Here is a 21649-nt window from a genome sequence, read left to right as displayed (position 1 = left end):
GAGGGCAGGAAAAAGATGTCCAGCTATTCAGCTGCCTTTAAAAAGCGACAAGGAATGAGACAGGAATCTGAGTGTCAAGAACAGGGCCCTGTATGGGGCTCCAGGTCAACCCCTGTCCTTCAGAAAGCAAAGTGGTCACCTACCCTGTTTGTCATGTCTCTCAGGTCACCCTACAAACTGTGACCTGGGCCGAAAAGGTTACTCAGGCAAACCCTAACCCCCGACAAGTCACGTGACTATTTAATTTTTAGCCACTTGTCCGGCCGCTGCTCCAGCTGGCATTTGCCAGTCATGTCGCCCATCAATTACGAACCAATTATGAGCAGAAATGCCTTTGACGTGACAGCCTTCCTCCCTTCTTCTGTGTTTTCACCCTCCTCTGGTCCTCAGCTCTGCAGTGAAAGTTCTCATCCAGGGACGAGGCTGGGCTTCCTGGATGCCACCAGGCAGTCACTCGGAGGCCAAACGGTGGATTAAAACTTCAGAACAGGGTGGGGAGAGAAGAAGAATTTCAGAATGCGGGGCAGGTCCCACGTGGAGGCCCCAGTGCGACCCCAAAGCACAGAAACTTTCTCAGCTGATTCTGTGATCAGAAGACTCAGAGCAGAAGCCCAAAACCAGAGTGTCAGGGGAGGGGTACAGGTGTCCTGCTGATGGCCGGGCACCTTGGGGACAGGCCATGACATTCTAGGGGACAGGGGATCGTTCAGCCCTGTTCTAACATCTACTTCTCCTTCAGTCTAGATACAGATATGCTGAGACATTATTTCTTCGAGGGGCCCTTTCCTGACTGCTCCTGAGGTTCGCTTTCCATGAGAAGAGGCGCATCGCCCCCTCCGGAAATGATTCATTGATAGCTCTGTCCTCCTGGCAGACAGGGGACTCTGCTGTGGGGCGACCTCGGAGGTGTCGAGCCCCCCAGCTCCCAGTGCCCAGCACGTGTGGTCACACCCACATGCTCCCACGCCTGAATTAATTTAGTTATTCAATGAAGTCCAGCGGACGAAGCTGCACTTTTACAAATGCCTTTTAACCCTTTCTCGGTAGAGATGTTTCTATGAATCATGCTAATGCAAGCCAACGTTTAGCAAACAAGCCGTGGAAACAGTGACTAAGGAAGGAGACTTGGTTCTATAGACAATGACACACCCCAGGTTCGTCCTTCCACCCTCACACTCATGTACACACACACCAGCATTCTCTTTCCTTTAGAAAGGCTTCCCAGGACTTCCCCGGCAGCCCAGTGGGTAAGACTCCGCGCTCCCAGTGCAGGGGGCCTGGGTTCGATCCCTGGTCGGGGAACTAGATCCTGCATGCATGCCACAACTAAGAGTCCGCATGCCGCAACTAAAAGATCCCGCGTGCCGCAAGGAAGATCCTGTGTGCCGCAAGGAAGAGACGGTGCGGCATGAATGAACGAATGAATAAATAAATACTTAAAAAAAAGAAAGGCTTCCCCCTGTTTCTCCACTCTGACTTCTTAGATCTGATCATCTGCCAACCACCCACTCCTTTAATCCAGGCTGGAGACAGCCCCAGGACACCCATGGGACCGCCTCTATTCCAGGGGAGCAGAGTACCCCGCTGCAAGCCAGAGGCAGGGCCCTGCATGTTCCCATCCCCAGCAAGCCAGCCAGCAAGCTTCCTGCAGGCTGCCAGCGCCCACTCTCCACCTCCACCTTCCACACTGGCTGCCAGGCCCAGGGCAAAGCAATGAGCAAGCAAAACCCTCCGTGTCGGCAGTGCGAGGAAAGGAGGACCAGGGACCCCGAGACAAAGGCATCTGTGTCCTACCTCCTTCCCCTCTTGCTTTTCATGGTCAGTGGCCATGAACAGCCAAGGCAAACAGAGGTGGGAGGGACCAAGGTAGGTAAGAGCATCAGCAGATATACAGAGACACACTTCAGGATGACCAGCCACCTTCCTTGGTCCCCAGCCTCACATGCCTGCCACTCAAAGAGGCAGACTCACCTGAAAAGTGAAATGGAGCCTTTAAGGCGATAACCCCACGGAGATGAATGGGGGCCCTCACTCCCTGAAGTCGGCCTTAATCACTGGCCTTAATCACGGTAGCCAGCCGTATGCGGCCCCGCTCGTCACTGGTCCTACATCATCAATTTTAAATGTATTTCTGAGCACGCCCCAGAGTATAATTGGCTCTTCGTCATTACCCAGCTAAAGAGGCGGCAGCAGCCGGCCACCCTGGTCTTTATTCAACAGATGGGAGACACTGTGTGTAAGGAGAGAGGTTAAGTGCCCAAGGCCATGCAGCTGTAGCAAATCCTGCAGTGGCTGGAACCAGAGCCTGTATTTTCCATTCCAACGAGCTAACCCTACCCCTTTAACAGGATCCCAGTTTGATAATAAATACCACAACCTGGCACCTGCAGAGAGCTTTATACTTTTTAAATGGTATAAAGGTTTGTTCACTGCAAACCGGGCTGTATTTTCTTACTAGATGTATTAAGTAGACCTGAAACGGAGGCACGACAGGCATTGTTACTCTGCCCTATTTAAGATGAGAAAACTGCAGCCCTAGCAGACCGAGGAACTATGAGGCAGTGCTCTTCCCAACAAGTCATTTTCCGGCTGTGTTCTGGAAAGGAATACTCAGGCCAGTCCAAATTCAAATTACTATATTGAGTCCAACGTTGGCACACTGCTGAAATGAGAGCTGCAACTTGCTCCAGAGAGAGAAGCCAGACAGAGCCAAAAATATCCTATGGCAATAACCATTTGTCATCATCCGCTTGCCCTGCATACTAGAGTAGTCGACCCAGGAACTCCTACCTATACGTTAGAGCCCCGTGTTCCATGCCACACTTTGATTTCCTGCTGGTGCTCCCTCAACTCCAATTCCTCCCTCCCAAGAATGCAGCTGAGGCCCCATCATCTCCTCTCAGAACCCAGCTCAAGGGCTCTGCCATTATTAACATCTGAGTCTGCACCCCAGCACCTCACTTGCTTGCTCCTACCTGATTCCTTTCCTCAACTCTGGTACAGCAGAAAGAGGCCCAAGTTTCAGGGCATATTATTGTTCTGAAGCTCAGTTTTCTCATCTATGAAATGGGAAACTGCACATGCCTTTTCCTATCTTCAAAGGAGAGCTAAGAGGATCAAGGGACAGAATATAGGTTGAAACAATACAAAAACACTGCAATATACAATTACAATAGCAACATACAAGCACAACCAGGCATTCAAGAAATAACACTTTCAGAAATGATATTACGAGCTAATATTAAGGGAGTGCTTTCCATGTCCCTGACGCTATTCTTAACATCCTAGGTGTATCATAATTAATTCTCATAGCAACACGCTGAGGTGCATACTATTTTATCCCATTTCACAGATGAGAAAAATAAGGCACAGAGTTTTCAGTAACTTGTCCAGGCACCAGCCTAGGGAGTCTAGCCCCAGAGCCCGTGCTGTTAACTTGAACGGCTCTTAATCGTTAAGCATATTGCCTCTGATACAATCTGTCATTAGCTGGGCCTGTCAAGGTTTACAAAAGCCGCCCGCAAACATGATCCCACCTGAGCTTCTCAACAGCCCTGTCAAGTAGGTAAACAGATGATATTAGTCTAGGTGACTAATAACAGTCTATGAGACAAGGAGACACTGGCCCAGAGAAATAACTCGTCCAGGTTTCAAAGCTGGTGAATGGCAGGACTGAGACTTAAATTCATGGGCCAGCCCCACCCCCTCCTAGTTCAGTGCCCTTTCTAGGGGCTTCAACACCAGCACCAGTCTGACAGACACGCCCCTCTTCCCAGCCCCTGCCCAAGGCAGCATCTCCAGGGAACAAAGGCTGTCGCTACAATGAGAGATCCATCAGGGGCTTTTGCCACCAGACCTCAGGGTACCGTGGCTTTCTGGGTCTCTCGCAGCATGTGTGTGATGGATCTGGAGGCTGGTGGCCTCAGAGGACGTCCTCTCCATGACACGAAGCGGCAGTCCCTCCACCTGATCCACGGTGGCCAGACATTTCCTAAACCTGTTATGCAACTCTTGCTTCAACCAAGCTGCTGCTGGGATTTCTCTCTATTTCAACATGTTTTGTTTTCTCTTCAGAGAGAAAGCACGAATGTGAAACCAAAACACCTCTTAGTGACCAGACAACGGCCCTTCCCGGCAGTCTGGGATTACTGGGAGGGTACGGCGAGGGGGTTCTCAAAGGTACCTTCTGTGAGCCAATTTCAGCTTCCAGAATGACTAACAACCGCAGGGGTGAGGAAGAGGATGGTGGGGGTTGGGTGGGCAAGGAGGAACAGTACAACTGAGGGCCAGTGTCTCCCACGGGGACAGGAGCCAATGCAAGAATGCCAGGCAAAGACACCCCAGTGACACTCCCCATCTGGCTCCAGACCTTCAAGATGGCAGCCTGAGCCCTCCAGACGCCACACCCCAGCCCTCATGCCCATCTGAAAGCAAATATCAAGTTGGGCCATTCATCTCCTCAAAGGCAGCCAGCTGGTCCCATCACCTAAGCTCAGGGTCTAATCATAGGGAGCAAGCTCTGGAAATAGGGGTCAGGACTTATTTTTGTTGCCCGGGGTAGGAGGGGCCCTCAGTTAAGTGTGGAATGAATGAAGTGGGTGGCCAGATGAATTAATAGCCTCATCAGGGTTTAACTGAGGCTTATGGGTTCTACCGCAAGAAAGGGACAGGCAAAAGGGCTGAGAAAGTCTCTTTGTGACCAAGATACGGTAGAGATTCCAAACAACGCTAAGCAAAACAAAATAAAAACTAGCATTTGTTTCATAGCAGGTTTTAAAGCACTTTTTCCCCCACATCTTTTTTAAAACAACTGATTCATTCAACCAAGAGTCACGGAAAACCTTTATGTATCCCCGGTGGCTAAGTCAGAGGTCTTTGCATGCCATGCGAGGTAGTCCAGGTTTTATTCTGAAGGCAACGGGGACAGCTAGGGGAGTGTCAGGTGCGGGGAGACACCAGTGGATGTAACTGAGACAATAGGCTGCCCCTCTACCCCCTCAGGCCCCTTGCAGGCTCTGCAGCACCATGGAGAACAGGCTGGGCTTTCCATTCCAATCAGCTAACCTTACCCCTTTAACACGATCCTGGTTTGATAGTAAATACCATGGCCTGGCACCTGCAGAGAGCTTCATGCTTTTTAAACTGTGTTCACTGCAAACCTAGCTGCACTTTCTTCCAAGATCCAGTAAGTAGATCTGAAAGGTGGGCAGGATGGGTATTGCTACTCTTCCTTACTTAAGGAGAGAAAACTGGGAGTGTGCAAGACTAGCTAGGAAGGATTTGTGGGAATTCATTCAACAAATATCAATACTTAACTGAGCACCTACTGTGTGCCGGGTACTGTTTCTGGCAATGGGAACACACCAGAGAACAAAGGAGTAAAACACTCCTGCCCGCTGGGAGCTGACATTCCAATGAAGGGAGACCATAAACAATGTAAATAGCATTACAAATATGAAGAAAATAGTAAACAATGTAAATAATAAATATGAGGGAATTCCTTGGCAGTCCAGTGGCTGAGACTCCACACTTCCATTGCAGGGGGCACAGGTTCGATCCCTGGTCAGGGAACTAAGATCCCACAAGCTGGGTAGCGCGGCCAGAAAAATAAACAAATAAATAAGTATGAATTAACAGTATTGTGTGTTATAAGGTAACACACGCTGTGGAGAAAAAGCAGGGCCGGGCAATAGGGAAGTGTGGGTGAGTGGAGGGGAGGGTTTATTCAACTGTGACTCTGTGATCAGGGAAGTCTGCAATGTAAAGGCGCCAGCTGCTGAGTCCCCTGAACCAAGGTAGAAGCAGTAGGAGGGAAAAGAAAACAAATTAAGAGGTATTACAGATGCAGGAGCGGACAGGTCTTGGAAGCAAACGGGGAGAGGGGGGAGGGGGGCAGAGGTGGGGGACAAGCTGAAGACCATCCCCAATTTTCTGAGGGAGGGGGCCCAGGCCAAAGGGCAGGCCAGAGGGGAGGGCAGGATGTCCATGACGGACACCAAGGCAGCCAAATGGACATGTCTTCAAGGCAACTGTTTATCTAGCTCCTAGAGAGTCTGGACCAGAGACACAGAGATGCAACCCGCGGGTTATCAGGACCCAGGCAGAAATGGAGACGTGTCCCGAGGGAAGAAAAGAAGGTAGAGGGCAGAATCCTGAGGAAGACCAGCAGGCTGCCTGCCATCAGAGGGGCCAGGAAAACGATGGCTGAATTTATTAGCCAGGAGATCGCTGGCACCCTAGTGGGCTTGCAGCAGAGTGACGGGCACAAAAACCCAGAGGCCTGGGGGGTGACAAGGGGAGGAGGGAGAGACTGCATGTCAACCATCCTTCCCTAACATTTGTTATTTTAAGGGCACGTGGGCTCAAGGTGAGCTGCCTGGGGTTGGTTCGTTATTTAAGATGGGAGAAGTACGGACTGGACGTAGAAATGCTCCTAAGAAGGGACCAATGGTGGGGCGGGGGTGGGTGGTGGTGTGCTAAGGATACTGGAACCGGGTTACCCATGAGACAGCTGACCAAAATAACTACCCCCATGACCTTTATTGAGAACTTAGGTGCCAGCCACTGCAGCAAGAGCTTCACGTACGTCACCCCACTTAATTCTTTCAACAACCCTATAAGGTAGGTCTTGGGATTCACATCCACACTCTGCAGAGAAGGAAACTGAGCTTAGAGAGGCCAAGTAAGGTGGCCCAGGTGGAGAGCCAGGATTCAAATCCAGGTGTATGGGGTGGTCCCTACATGTCACCCTTCCCCCGCTGATTCCCCTTAGAGGAAGGAAGGACCCTCTTACCTTACGATAGGAGGAGGGAGGGGCGGGGGACGGCAGGCTAGTTGGAAGGACAGTCACAGGAGAGTCTGACTGGGGTCCTGGTTCCTCTATAATCAGGGAGCAAGATGCCACACTGAGGCTGAGAGAAGTGGGGGGGGGTGGGGGTCTGAGAAGCAAGATGGTCTGAAGCAGCTGTTGAGGAGGACAAAAGCAGACTGACCAGAACACGGGAAAGGACAGGCTGGGGGCCCCAGAGGCCTGGCACACGGGGCAGCAGTGTGGGTTTCTCCCGAAGGGCTCGGCTGCCCAGCGGCTGGTGGGTTGTTAGGTATCAGGTGTGGGCAGGCCAGCGCTGGAAGAACCACAGGCAGAGAAACTGCGGGCCCGGGAGTGGCTGCAGTGATGGGCTGAGGAAGCCAGGGATGCGCCGAGAGGAGAGAGAGAAGAGACAGGAGCCCTAGCACCGTGTGACCATGAGAAAGCTGTGGCCAGGCTATGAGACGTCTGAATGCACGATTTCAGAGGCGGAAAGGTTCTGGGTCAGGACAAGGCCCCGTGGAGGTAACGGCCCTCGACCTGAGCAAGTAAAGAATGGAGGGATTTGGGTGTTAGTTGGGTGGTGGCCCAGAGGGGACAGTCTCCGTACGATGATGGGATTCAGGGTAGAGGAGCCGTCTATGAGCCAGACGCCAACATCCAGAGCACGAGGGAGAGTGACTGGATCGCGTCATTGATGATGATCACGATGAAGCTGAGAGCTCACACCTAGAGGACACGCATACACGGCAGGCTCTGATAAGTGCTGTAAGGACTTAACCCTCACAGCCACCTGGGACATCAGTACCATCTTGTCTTTTTTTTTCACAGGTGGGCAAACTGGGCAGAGGGGTGAATGAAGAAACTTGCCCCAGGTCACACCCAAGTGGGAAGCAGGCCCTGGTCCATGCAGTCTGGCCGAAGGGCCCCTGCCCCTACCCATCCTGCCATCCCAGCAGAGTAGGAGGTGAGTGGGGACAGGGAGAGAAGAGGGATGGACACTGGTGGAAGTGGATGGCGGGAGCCTCAAAGGGGAAGGAGCAGTTGATAAGGTGGGTGATTAACAGCCAGAGAGAGGGGAGCAGCCCCAAGGCATGTGGTTTGAGGCGATGGGAACCATCTTTTCTTGAGAGGCTTCAGGGAAGTGGGGGTCTCAGGAGAAGAGTTGGATTTCCATCAGCACCGGCAGGAGGAAGGAAAGCTCAGTGAAGATGTAAGGGAGCCTGTTACAGGGAACTTCCATGGGTTCCGACGGGAAAACAAGGGAAGAAGGAAGCCATGGAAAGTTGGTTCAGGTGAGAAAAAGCAGGAAGAAAATTTGTGTCTGCATTTCACAGATAAGGAAACTAGACCTCAGAAAAGCTAAGTGTCCCACCCAACCGGTAAGTCCAAGACTGGGATCTGAATTGCCCCAAGATAGTTCTCTGAGGGTGAGAAACTGCAGCTCAGAAGGAGCTTGAGGGCAGCTTTGCAGTTAAAGAGACAGTGATCGGATGCAAGCCTCCTATGGAAAACGGCGGCAGCAAACATTCCAGGTGGAGGCCGGGAGGGGAGGGCAGGCTTTGGGAGAAGCAGAACTCAATGAAGATTAAAAACAAAAAGAAAACTCTCTGAGATGGAAAGGCTGGGTACCAGGGGAGATATGAAAAGAGCCAGTTCTGGGGTTCAAGAGGGACTACCAAAGGCTTTCTTTGAACACAAGCAAGCCAGTTCATCCAGTGGGTCAGGGAAAGCCAGAAGGGGTCCAGAACCCAAGCCTGTAAAAGAAGGGAAGTGGGACTCAAGTCTGGAGTTTGGTCACCACCCCAAAGAGCGGTGGGACAAAAGCCCTCTTCAATGAAAGGGCCACAGATGGCTAAAAGGTGCCCAACGGAAACCAGAAAACTATGGAAGGCCTACTCCACAGAGCCACGCCCTCCCTTCCACGTGACACGCCCCCCCCACTTCATGTGCACACCCCTGCTCCATGTGCACACCCCCTTACTCCATGTGCGCACCCCCTACCCCATGTGCACAGCCCCCTACCCCATGTGCACACCCCTGTATGGTTTAAACAATGTGACTGAATCCCCCCAATTAGCCCCAAGTGCCTCCCGCTGTTAAAGAGCTGAGGCCGCCTTGGCCGCCCACTATAATCCTAGGGGCTCCCCTCCAAGCCCTTTGCCCCAGCCTCACCCTCCCCCACTTCTGGGCAGAGGGGGCCAGCAGCCGGCAGGAAAGTGGCCACGTGGGGGCCAAGTGCTGATCTGGGACCGCCTGAGATCCTCCAGCAGACCCCAGCCCTGGGCATCAGCACACGGCCTGGGTGCTCATGAAACAAACAACCCGACAGAAGTTCAAGAGGACTCCTCGCTGGACCCCACGCCACTCCGAAATCCACCTCTTAGAAAAGCGCCTCCCGCTGAAGGAGGACAGAAAAGAAGGGAGGGGCGGGATCTCTAGGAGACAGGAAAGATCACTATAACTTTGTTGCAAGAACGAAAGCAATTTGGGATTTCACGCCCTTTCGAAGCAGAATGGCATCTACTGGAAGGTACTTGGTTTCGAAAGCACTGGAGTGGGTGGGAGGGACACCGGCAGCTGCCTTCGCCCCCTGCCCCCCGGCTCCCCAGAGGACCCTAGCAGTCAGCGTGCACTGCTGGGACCAGGAAGGATGAGCAAAGCCAGAAGTGGAGGAATGCAGAGCTCAGCAGGGCCAGCGACACAAACCCCCAAGGCCAAGCGAGGTTTCTAACTGGCTCGGCAGCCACCAGCTCCTAGGGAGAAGGCTGAGCCTTAACCCACTCGGCCGGCTGGCTGTCAGTGCCCTGCCATCCGGCTGCACCCTGGCGGGGAAGGAGGGCTTCCCCCAGCAGAGCTTGAGGACTGAGTTTCCCTGACAAGCAAAACAAGAGAAGGGCTGTGAAAGGGTCGGCGGAAGTTCCCTCGCTTCAAATCTTTCCTGTTTCCTTCTGCCCCTGCTTTCGCCACCGCCACCGCCACCGCCACCGCCACCGCAGGACTCAGCATGGTCTGCGAGCGGTGTGCCTAATCTGGTTGGAATTTCCTCCTCCACCCACCTGGCATTCTCCCCACAGTCCTGAGCGCTCCCGACCAGGGGTTCTCACATCCATCCCAAGTGCTGGTCTAGGCGACCACGCCACTGGCCCCTCTGGAGCACCAGGGTGAGGCTCACGGTAGAGGGGCTGCAAAGCCCCAGTTGGAAAGGAGCAAGTCGTGGCTACCCTTTGCTGGGAGAGCCCTACAGAGCCCCCTCGCTCCCTCCCCTGGGGCCACTACGGGGTGCCAGCAGCCTGGCCCTTTATGGATGAGTGAGTACTCATATGCCACCAGCGCGGGGACAAGCGACAGGAAAGAGGAGAAAAGTTGCCGAAAGTCTTCCAAATACCCACTTAATAATCACAGGCTGTTGACTGCTGGAGCTCGAGAGGCACTAGTGATTATGAGGTTCAGTGTTTTTCAGACGTTTTTGCCCACAGTCCCCAGCCAGAAGTGCACTTTACACAGCCACTCAGGGAACACACACACACACACACACACACACACACACACACACACACACACCCCAAGCAGAATTTCCTGGAGCGACCCTGCTCCTTACCGCATGCCACACATGCCTGTACTTTGTACGCGCACCAATCTGGCGTTTTAAAAATGTTGCTCTCCCGGGACTTGCCTGGTGGCGCAGTGGTTAAGAATCCGCCTGCCAGTGCAGGGGACAGCGGTTCGAGCCCTGGTCCGCGAAGATCCCACGTGCCGCGGAGCAACTAAGCCCGTGCGCCACGACTACTGAGCCTGCGCTCCAGAGCCCGCGAGCCGCAACGACTGAAGCCCGCGCGCCTAGGGCCCGTGCTCCGCAACAAGAGAAGCCACCGCGATGAAAAGCCCGCGCACTGCAACTAGAGAAAGCCTGTGCGCAGCAACAAAGACCCAACGCAGCCAAAACTTAATTAATTAATTAATTTTTTAAAAAAAATGTTGCTCCCGCTAATGGGTCACCACCCAGTTTGAAAAATGCAGCTCATTAAGGTGACATTGTTGCGGGGATGGGACTTCATGGGGAAATGCATGTAACGTTACAATGGGAAGCATTAGCAAGGCTGACCATCTGCACTTAATGACCCAACCTAACAGCTCGCTGGGCTCAGAAATGAAAGTGACCATCCCTGAGCACCATGGTTCACACTACCTAGGAGAGAAAAACTGGAAAAAGCAGGCCCATCCAACACTCTCAGTGAACTCTACAAGAACAGGTTAAAACTGTGTGCCTTATAAAATCAAAGAAAACTTTTTTTTTTGCCCTTTCAAGATACAATTTACATTGATTTGGCTTATTTGAAATTTCAAGAAAGCAAAAAGGACAATGAGTGTTCTGTGTTCGTAGAAAGGGGGACAGGTTAAAAATGGGAAATACTGAACTGGTCCACAGCCTCCGTTTTACTAGTGACAAAACTAAGGCACAGAACAGTGCCTAAGGCATGAAAAAAGTTAGGGGCCGGGCTTGAACCCCAGCCCAGGGCTCCTGATTCAATTACTCACAGTCTTCATCTTCCCAAATATTTAAGAAGAACACAGCGAAGGTCTCCCCAAGTAGAGCATTTCCATGACTGAAGCATATCTCATGTTGGACACAGGCAACCATGCTGGTCTTGGCACACGTTGGCACTCTGCCGCGGCCTCCCTGGGGTCACACAGAGGGGCTCATACCACTTAACTCTGTGCCTTCTATCCCTGCTGCAAAATGAAAAGAGTAATCCAAGAAAGTTGTAGCCAAAAAACAAGAGGGGCTTTAAAGCCAAACCTGCATGCTCAAAACCAGAAGAACCCCTAAGGGTTGTTATTCAGAGCTAGGATTATAATCGCAGAACCTAGAAAACCTTCCTGGTTGGTTAACCCAAGCCTTCATTTTACAGTCAAGCCCCATAGAATGACTTGCCTAGGACGGTGAGACCAGCTCCTTCGACCATACACACCACGTTAACCTGGCCACAGGTGAAAACCGCTAGGGGAAGTAACGCTAAGTACACAGTGACAAATGGATCAAAACAGACCAGCATTGGGCTTCCCTGGTGGCGCAGGGGTTGAGAGTCAATTGCCTGCCAATGCAGGGGACACGGGTTCGAGCCCTGGTCTGGGAGGATCCCACATGCCACGGAGCGGCTAGGCCCGTGAGCCACAACTACTGAGCCTGCGCGTCTGGAGCTTGTGCTCCGCAACAAGAGAGGCCGCGATAGTGAGAGGCCCGCGCACCGCGATGAAGAGTGGCCCCCACTCGCCGCAACTAGAGGAAGCCCTCGCACAGAAACGAAGACCCAACACAGCCAAAAATAAAATCAAATGAATAAAAACATTTTTAAAAAAACAGACCAGCATCCACGGGGCAGAAGGAGGGGCAGGGAGGAAACTAAACACACATCACAAAATTTAAACACGTGAGATTAATGCCTCTTCAGAGTGTCACAGGGAGCTCAAAAGGCATGACTGACTGTTCCTAATCCTAAAGATAAGCTCAAATGATGCCCTGAACCAAACTCACAGCAGAGGCCAAGGGCCTCGGAAGTGGTACAGGTCCTTGACGGGACATTCATCTCCACGACCCAGTGGGTCTGGTGCCCGCTCAAATAACATCTCCCTGCTCCTAACTTTCCCACACTCTGTCCAAGGCACCTGGGACAACAACTTCAAACATGGGGAATTTTATTACATGTGAGGGATTCTTTCCTATACAAATGCCACCTGGTATCTGTCCAGGGTCTTTCCTGGAGCAGCTTTGAAAACCTAAGAGACAAGATCTCCCTGTGGCCTCTGTAACCCTGGCAGGCAAGGACCATTCCCTTAATTCCCCACTGGGATGCCGGAGGGACAGAAGGGGTGATGGCTCAGTCCCAGCAGCACAATATAAGACTTGGGCTCACCTTACTGCCAGTGCCCATGGCCCCCTCTCTGGACCCGTGTCTGTCCAGCCACTGACTGCCAGCTCTGAGAGCTGCCCAGGGCAGGGAAAACCCTCTGCATTAGACATTCTGGCCTTCACACCACTCACGTGGGGCCAGCATCAGCAACAGGATACAGATGCTAGCTGGGGAACTCTGCTGGGCCTGCCTTCCAAGATAACTGCCACCCGGAGAGGTCCCCAAATCTCCCAAAGCACACTGGGGCTGAAGTCGGAGGATACAGGTGGCTCATGAGCCCGGGCAGGCTAATCTGTTCACCTCTCTGTGCCACGGTTTCTTCATCTGTTAATCCCCAGGGTTGCTGTATGTTTTAGATGAGTTCTGCCCACAAAAGTGCAATGTGTCAATACTAGTATTACTCGCCCTCAGCACTCTATCCCCTAGCCATTCGGTATCCTGAACAGGCTGACTGAGGGCAACTCAGGCAAAATCCGCCTGGCTAAAGCTGCCTCCTTACAGAAATGCATTTAAAACTACCCGGGAAGTACCGGGCCAACTGAACGTCTATTACACAAACCGTAAGAAAGGCTGTATAGCACACGCTCTCCCTGCCTGCCCGCCTCCCTGCAACAAAATGAGAAGGCAAATGTCATTGCAAGTCTTACTGCCTCTCAGCGGCTCGACAGCCGGAGGGCGGGTGGCCGGGCCGGCCGGACCGGGGACACGTTCCTCGGCGCGAGCGTGGTTAGCGCTCCCGGCGGCGGGTCCCTCGGGGTCAGCGCACGTGTGGGCAGCCTCGGCCTCCCGGCACCGGCCGGCGGACTCCACTCGCCGCGGCTCGGACACCGGGCGCGCCAGCGGGAGCCGCAACGACCCGGGACCGCAAACTCTCCGATCGCGTGGCCAGACAGTGGTAAGACTGTGCAAAGCTGCACCGGACGCCTCCCTCGGGAACCCCGCCGCCACCACCGAGGCCAGCGGCGCTCGCCACTCCTCCTCGCCGGCCGCAGCGCCGCCAGCAGCCCGGGCAGGGAACTCGGCGGGAGCGGCGGAGCGGGGCGCCGGCTGGGGCACCCTCGTGGGCGCGGGGGGGTGCCCCCAGGGCCCAGGCGCACAGCGGAAGGAGCTGCGCAGCGCGCTCCCCGGCGCCCCGGCTGCGCGCGCCAGCTCCCGGTGAGACCCAGGAGACCCGGGGCGCCGCGGCCCCGAGGACAGCGCGGTTTCGGAGAGCTGCATCCAGGCTGCTCCTGCGCGGGATGCAAACGCACGCGCGCGCGCTCTCCTCTCCGCTCGCTCCGTCCCTAAAGTCCCCTCGCGCCTCACCTTCACTGAGTCTACCGGGTACATGACCGAGTGCTCCAGGATCCCGGCCATCGCTCCGGCTGTCATGTGGACGGATAAGGAGACGCTGGTCGGCAGGTTCTCATAGTCCTCCGACCCGGCGTCCTTGCAGCCGCCGCCGCCGCCATCTCGGCTGTCCCCATCCATCCTGCGCCCTCCAGCCTGGCTCCCTACGCCGCCGCAGCGTAGCTCCATCCGCCGGCTCCGCTGGGCGCGGGAGGCTGCAGGAGGCGGGCGGGGAGGGGGAGGGGACGAAAAACTTCACTTCTTTAAAGTGGGAACCACCTCCCGGGTGCTGCGGCGCCTGACGCCATGGCGGGCTGGGGTGGAGCAGAGGGGCACCAATCACTGGGAAAGGAGAGGCCGGCCGCGGCCGCGCCATTGGTGTGCGGGACAGTGGGGACCCGCCTCCCAGTGTGACGTCACTGCCCAGTGCAACTTTCCAAGCTACCGGATGGGGGCGAAAGGAGACGTTGGGGTGTCCCGGGAAGTTGTCTTACCTCCTGGTGGGGTGGTGCTGCCTGGTTTGGGGCAGACCAGGGGGCAGTCGCTGGGGAGGGTCAGCCGGACCGTAGGGATTGGGTAATGCTTGAGGCTGGAGGGAGATTCGGAGCAGCGGGAAATCTGCCCCCAGAGCCCGGGATTTTGCAAACAGTATTGCTCAGCAAGCTTTGGCATTCCTCAGGCCTGGAGGGGGGGGGAAGTTGCTGCGAACGTCATTTATGGAGCAGTCATGGTGGCTGGAGGAGGGGAGGGGTGGAGGCACACGTGGGGGTGGAGTGGAGTTCTAGAATTGAGGACCCACTGCGCGACGTGAGGGGTGCACCTCCTTTTGTGCAGCACGAGAGCACGTCTCGTGGAGGGGACAAAGTGAAAACTCAAGATGCTATGCCAGGCTGCTTCGTTGGGGAGAATGGCCACTTGAATTTTTCTCTCTCACTGAAAACACATAATACATAGAGCAAAACTTGTGCCTCCTTATTCTCACCAAGGGGCTAAATCCACCCTGCCCTGGACTGGGCAATAAGTAGTCACCAGGATGGAGCCCTTCTGAGTAGGCGCCTTCAGCACGTTTTCCTGGGGCTGGAGGGGCTTTAGAAGCCTGGTCTCACAGTCGGGTGCAACGTGGCCAAGAGAGTAAAATCTCGCAGCGTTGCATCTGCCTATCTGGTCTTCTAGATCTTAAACTCATCCCAAGCTATCTTCTTAAATAAAGTGTAACCCAGACTGTTTTATTTTAACCTAAATAATATTGTCTTTCTCCATCTGGGGGAAGGGGGAGGAATCAAAAAGTAGGGGAGTAGCCTGCCTGTTTATCTAAGGCTCCCTGAAAGCATGGCATCTGCACATCTAAATGTGCATGTTCTGGGCTTAAGACTTGGCTGGAGCTGATCAACTTTTACTGCACCTTATCCAAAGAGGGCTTCTCTGGTCAGGAAAGCTGCGCCTTGAGATATGAAACGGTGCAGGAGACCCTGAAGATACTGCATACCCTCTTTGGCGTCACCCTGGTCCCAAGATTTGGGTCATAACAACCCAGGCAGCTCTCCAGGATTTGAGATTCAGTGATGTGAGCGATGTCAATAGAGTCTTCACGGCCAAGGGCACCATTTCCCCAATTTTGGTAGCTGCCAAAAGTTGCTCCCGAGACCAGTGCTAAGGATGGGCTAGGTAGAAACACGCTCTGTATTTAGTAATTGCTGGAGAAAAATTTAGTAATGGCTTTTGCCAGAGGTGATTTTGAAGAAACGTTGGTCAAAACCTGTTGATACTCATGTAAAAATGGATACCCTTTAACCAGTACATATTAACTCATCGTCCCACTTCAGGGAACGTGACACAACTGTCTGAATATGCATGACGCTCTTCAAAGCATTATTCATGGTAATAAATAATTGGAAACAACCAAAATGTTCAACGAGAGAACATTGGCTGAGCAAATTATGATACCTGTATTCATGAAATATTATGGGGCCATTAAAATTGAGGCTACGCAACGACATGGGAAATAATTATGATGCAATGTTATGTGAAAAAAAACAAAATTCTATGAACATTACATTCACAAAGATGTAAATATGCATAGGAAAAGAGTGAAGTGGTTATTGTGATAGTGACGTAGGATTATAGGTATTTTTACTATATTTTTCAGACAAACAATGCTTGTGTTGTTTCTATAATTGAAAAAATGGAAAGAATGAAAATGGATCATTCTTTTTAGGATCTAATCTTCCAACGGATGAGAAACCCCCTGAACTCTGCAATGGTGATATTGGTGGAGGAAAGTAAGCTTGTGGATGGTTAAGAGGACTCTTGACACTTGCGAACATGCCCATAATCTTCAGATACCTAAGATTTTTTTTAAAACTTCATTAAACGTTAAGCCAGAAGCATTTAGAAAATCTTTGGAATATTTATTTTGAATATTCAATATTTTTTCTCACCAAATGTGGTATATATGGTGGTTTGGCCCTCAACATCCATCTTAAACTTCTCCTTGTACTGCAGTGACCAGAAAATTTTAAACCACATTTCTCAGACTCCTTTGCAACTAGGAATCTAGATATAATTTATATTCTGCCAGTTAGGTGAACTAGGGAGATCTGGGAAGTGGAAGGCAGATAGAGACCACCTTCCTGCTGCTTTGAAGTTATACGCTGCCTAGTGAAATCATAGACTCTTGGGTTAGGAGCAGTTGGGGTGGGCAGTGGCTTCCCTGTTACAATAGCATTGCAGGGTCTGGACACCAAGTTCATGAATGTTGAGAGGCAATTGTGGCAGTGGGAGTGGCAGCAGGGATGGTGGCAGTACCATAGCTTCCATAGGTGGCCTTCACCTTTGAGGATGTGGTGGAGGTTCCCTTGGGAAGCCAGTTTGGAGGTGTGGGTCTGAGAATCATCTCTGGAGACCCCGCCTAGGTTTCAGCTCCTCCTTCCCATCCAACAATATTCTGTATAGTAGCAAATGGGCATCATAATGAAGGAGGCCTTCCCTAGATGTCAGAATACAGCAGCCGGATGTGGTCTTAGACCTCTGAGGAAGGTCTGCTTGCAAGGAGGGGTGAGATCCCAGACACCATAACCCAGTGCTTTGGCCACACTGCCAACAAGGAGGCAGCAGTGGAAGGACCCAGGAGCAGAGCAGAGATCCTGCCCTGTGGGGTAAACCAGGAGACTCAGAATGACTTGCTGGTTCCAGCCGAGTCTTACATAAAGTTCCTGAATGTTGAAGTTCTGAAGATGTCATCATGCTGCTTTAGCCCAGCTGGGAGTCAAGCTCCACTTAGAAACGGGAAGCTACAGAGGGTGTAGGGGGAAGAGCATTTGAGTTGGAGTCACGGAACTGTTCAAGCCCAGATGCCACCATTTACCAGCTATGTGGCTCTGGCCCTTTTGGTTGGCATGCTTCCTCACCTGCTTACCATGGGCACTGCCACTTAACACATGGTGAATGAAATACAGAAAAAAATAGAATAAAAGCTCGTGGTGAAGTATATATAATTTGGGGGTGTTGGGAGGAAAGAGGACAGAAAGGAGTTAAGAGTATAGAGTTAAGAGGTCCAGGCTTCCTCCAAAATCCTACCTTTTTCACAATAATTACTTAAACCCTGGCATCCACCTGCCCACCCATGCAACACACGGATATATTAACACCCTACCCAGAACTTAGCCAATGCTGTGTCTCCCCCTGGAGCCCCAGAATTCCTCTAACAGAGGGGAGGCCCGGACCATGGAGGGACTGCAGCTGGTGTGATGTCTCCTAGATCATCGTGTGCTGGGTACCAGGTGGGGTGTGCATTTTGCCTTTGTTTTTCACAATGTGCGCTCCTCCACATCTCCATTATTTTTAAGTCAAGCGTATACGTTAGAAGGGCTGCGCGGGCCTCTAGACATGCAGGGTGTCTCCCTCATTTACACGTCTGACCCTGTAATCCCGGAACCCCTTGCTTTCCTAAGGACAGCACTGTGTTCCCTAAAAGCTCTGTCTGTGATTCATCCTTAGGGATGTCTCCCCTTGAGACAGAAGAAATGGAGGCCAAAAGCCAGCCTCCCTCCAGAGCCCCCCATCAAATAAGGAAGGGATGGGGTGGGGGGCGAGCCACCAGGCACAGAGAACGCAGAACTGCCTCAGTTTACGGGACTTCCTTTTACGAAAGGTGGTGACAAGAGAGGGTCAGAGCTGGCAGTTTAATCAGCGGGTTGAGAGAGGAGTGTTGCCCAGCTCTGCCTCCCAGAAGCCTGCCGGGCTCTCACTGCTGCAGGCTCTGCTGCTGAGTCCCCTGTGACAGGGCTGGGCCCCCCTGCTGTGCGACAGCCCCCCCCCCCCCGCCCCCGACTCCTGTCCTGTGGATGCGTGTGCCATCCTCCGTGGCAGCTGCCCCCTGCACTTTCACGGATGAGACCCAACGATGCCAGCTGTACCCGCCTCACATCAGGGTCTCTGCACTGCGGTCATTCCCACTCTCACTCAAGAACCCATCACCTAGCAGATGTCTCAAGGCCCCAGAGGTGGACGGAATGGGTAGCAGAGGAGCCCTGAGGCCCCAGTGGAGGCAAAGCATTGGCTGAACTGTGGGCAGGTGTGCCACATCTGTGTGTTTGCATGGGTGACCTTGGGCCATCCGTAGCCACTTACCAAAAGAGCCTGCGTCTGTCATCTTTCCCTTTCCTCACCTTTTTCCACAGATATACTCAATCCTCCATAGCCTAATAAAATCCCTCTTCCCTGTTCCACGCCTTAAGCTATTGCCCTATTTATTTCTCTCCTCCATTCTGAAGCCCCAGAAAGAATGATCGCCCCTGGCCATCCCTCCTTACAAGGCACTCACTCCTGAAGCCTTCCCGTGGTTTCTAACTCCTGCACTTTTCGAAAGGAGCTCTTGAAAAGGTCACCAATGACCTCACTGCCAGATCAGCCCGCCTCCCCTAGCGGGAACCTCTCAACCCCGCCTCCTCAGGAATTCCTCCCTCACTTCCGCTCTCTTCCTGCCCTTCAGACAGCACCCTCTGCCTCCTCGGCCTCTCCTTCCTCCTGACAGTCTGTCCTCAGAGCTCTTTTCTTCCCTTCCCTTTGGTCCTCGCTTCCATTCCCACGTCCCCGTTCCCAACCCTGGCTCTGTTTTCAGTTCTGACCACTCCTCTGCACTCCAGCCCCATATTTTCCTCATGCCTCTCAGACAGCTCCATCTAAGCTCAGATGGTAGAGCAGTGTCCTAGGGCTGCCGTCACGAAACACCACAAACGGGCAGCTTGAAACAACAGCAGTATATTCTCTCATGGCTCTGGAGGCTAGAAGTTCAAGATCAAGGTGTTGGCAGGGCCACGCCCCCTCCAAAGGCTCTAAGGGAGGATCCTTCCTTGCCTCTTCCTAGCTTCTGGCGGCTCCCCTGCAATCCTCGACGTTCCTTGGCACCTGTCATTGGATTAGAGGCCCACGCTACGCCAGGATGACTTCATCTTAGCTTAATTATATTTGCAAAGTTATTTCTAAATAAGGGCACAGGTTCCGAGCAGACATGAATATTGGAGGAAAACTGTTGAGCTCAAGACGGCGAGCGGGGTTGAGAGGCTAGAGCTGCAGACTGTCGGGGGAGAAGCCCGGGTTCCAGTCCTGACTCATATCCTTTGCCCCCGTCCCTTTATCTTCAGAAGGAGGAGTTGGACCCAGTGATGCGCCAATCCCCTTCCAGCTCTATCTTTCCAATCTAAAACTGCATTCATAATCTTTCCTCCTAGTTGACAACTCCTTCTCATGCTACTTTTTCCTGTATCTTACCTCTGTTTTACCAGGCAACCGACTGGCAAGTTTAGAGTCATTCCTGACTTCTCTCTTCTTCTCTCAGATCCTGTCAGCCATGGGGAGATTCAGGCCTCTGAGAGAGTGTCACTTATAGCTACGGCGACTGTGTAATTTATCATCCAAACTGGGATGCTTTTTGAGAGTGACAAGGGACACTGGTGAGTATTACACCAGGACAGAGGTAGAAACTGAGACTGTCCTGGGGAAACTAGGATATGGTCGTCCTACTTATAGCCTACCCTTGCTTTCCATGCCCCTCCTGTCAAAGGTACTAATTTCTCAGCTCAGATGGCTCCCCCTCCAGGAAGTCTTCTCTGATCCTCAGGAAGGGAGCTGAACCCTGTCACTCTTTCACGCCTCTTTCCTGCCTCTCCCAACCTTCTATTTACTATTATAGTTATGTTGCCTCAAGTTCTTTGAGGATGTAAATTGAGTAAATGATCAATATTTATTACAGGAGTAAGAGTTTCCTTCAAAGGAGCTCCATATTCCTATATAATAATATTAAAATGCTGCAGACGTTCATGATCTCCAGGAAATTAAATCATGTTGCACCATAACTCCTGAGGCTCTGAGCACAGACGGTGGAGAAGAGAGAAAAAAGGGACATTTTCTTTTCTTCCAAAGTATTGATACATGTCACAAATGCTAAAACAGGGTGCTACTTTTCTCGGGAGCATGGAGTTGCAAAGCCTGAGAAGTGGAAGAGACCTAGAATATGATATAGTCTATAATCCCATCTCACAGGTGACCAAAGAGGTCCAAGAGGTAAAGTAACTTGTCCACAGGCACAGAAGTGGATAGTGGAAGAACTGGGATTAAAAACCCAGGTGTTCCATTCAGTACTTTTTCAATTCACCCACCTTTGAAATAACCCTAGAGGCTGATAAGACTCCTTTATTGCTGTCATTAGTCTTATCTCAGATGCCTGCTCTGTAAAAACCAATAGTCATCAATGCTCCGCTCTGGCCGGGTTCCCCTGACATAGCACATTAGCACACAGCCACATTTGCCAGATTCCACAGGTGAGTTTCACCCTGAGCCTTACCATCATTAAGAATGTGTTGAGGGCTTCCCTGGTGGTCCAGTGGTTGAGAGTCTGCCTGCCAATGCAGGGGACACGGGTTCGAGCCCTGGTCTGGGAGGATCCCACATGCCGCGGGGCAACTGGGCCCTTGAGCCACAACTACTGAGCCTGCGCGTCTGGAGCCTGTGCTCCGCAGCAAGAGAGGCCACGATGGTGAGAGGCCCGCGCACCGCGATGAAGAGTGGCCCCCGCTTGCCGCAACTAGAGAAAGCCCTCGCACAGAAACGAAGACCCAACACAGCCAAAAATAAATAAATAAATAATTTAAAAAAGAAAAAAAAAAAGAATGTGTTGATCGTGATCCTCTAGGCAGCATAGCTGCCATATTTCCAACAATTCAATAGACTGCTGAGCATAGAAGAGGCGCTCTTTAGGAGAATGGAGATGATATTCCCCCTGCCTGGAAAGTCCAGTGCCCGCTCTTCCCATGGATAGATTCTTTTTTTTCTTGTTTTAACATCTTTATTGGAGTACAATTGCTTTACAATGGTGTGTTAGTTTCTGCTTTATAACAAAGTGAATCAGCTATACGTATACATATATCCCCATATCTCCTCCCTCTTGCATCTCCCTCCCGCCCTCCCTGTCCCACCCCTCTAGGTGGTCACACAGCACCGAGCTGATCTCCCTGTGCTATGCGGCTGCTTCCCACGAGCTATCTATTTTACATTTGGTAGTATATGTAAGTCCATGGATAGATTCTTGTCTTGCAAGTACCAG

At 52.3% G+C, this 21649-nt stretch overlaps 1 protein-coding gene across 3 annotated transcripts in view; it reads right to left on the bottom strand.

Annotated features, from left to right (window-relative positions):
• SLC25A37 (solute carrier family 25 member 37) overlaps positions 1-14349 on the bottom strand; it is a 42812-nt gene extending 28463 nt beyond the window's left edge. The window contains exon 1 of one of the 3 annotated variants that reach the window (XM_068552369.1): positions 14026-14349. In XM_068552369.1, the coding sequence (XP_068408470.1) occupies positions 14026-14238 (213 nt within the window). In that variant the 5' untranslated portion in view covers positions 14239-14349. The remainder of the gene's footprint in view (positions 1-14025) is intronic. The other 2 variants (XM_068552372.1, XM_068552371.1) reach the window with 2 other exon arrangements.
• Between the last annotated feature and the right edge of the window lie 7300 nt (positions 14350-21649).

The sequence above is a fragment of the Eschrichtius robustus genome, chromosome 10 (assembly GCF_028021215.1).
Source record: "Eschrichtius robustus isolate mEscRob2 chromosome 10, mEscRob2.pri, whole genome shotgun sequence".
NCBI lineage: Eukaryota > Metazoa > Chordata > Mammalia > Artiodactyla > Eschrichtiidae > Eschrichtius > Eschrichtius robustus.
The sequence above is the reverse complement of the archived record's forward strand: the minus strand, read 5'-3'. Positions and strand labels throughout refer to the sequence as shown.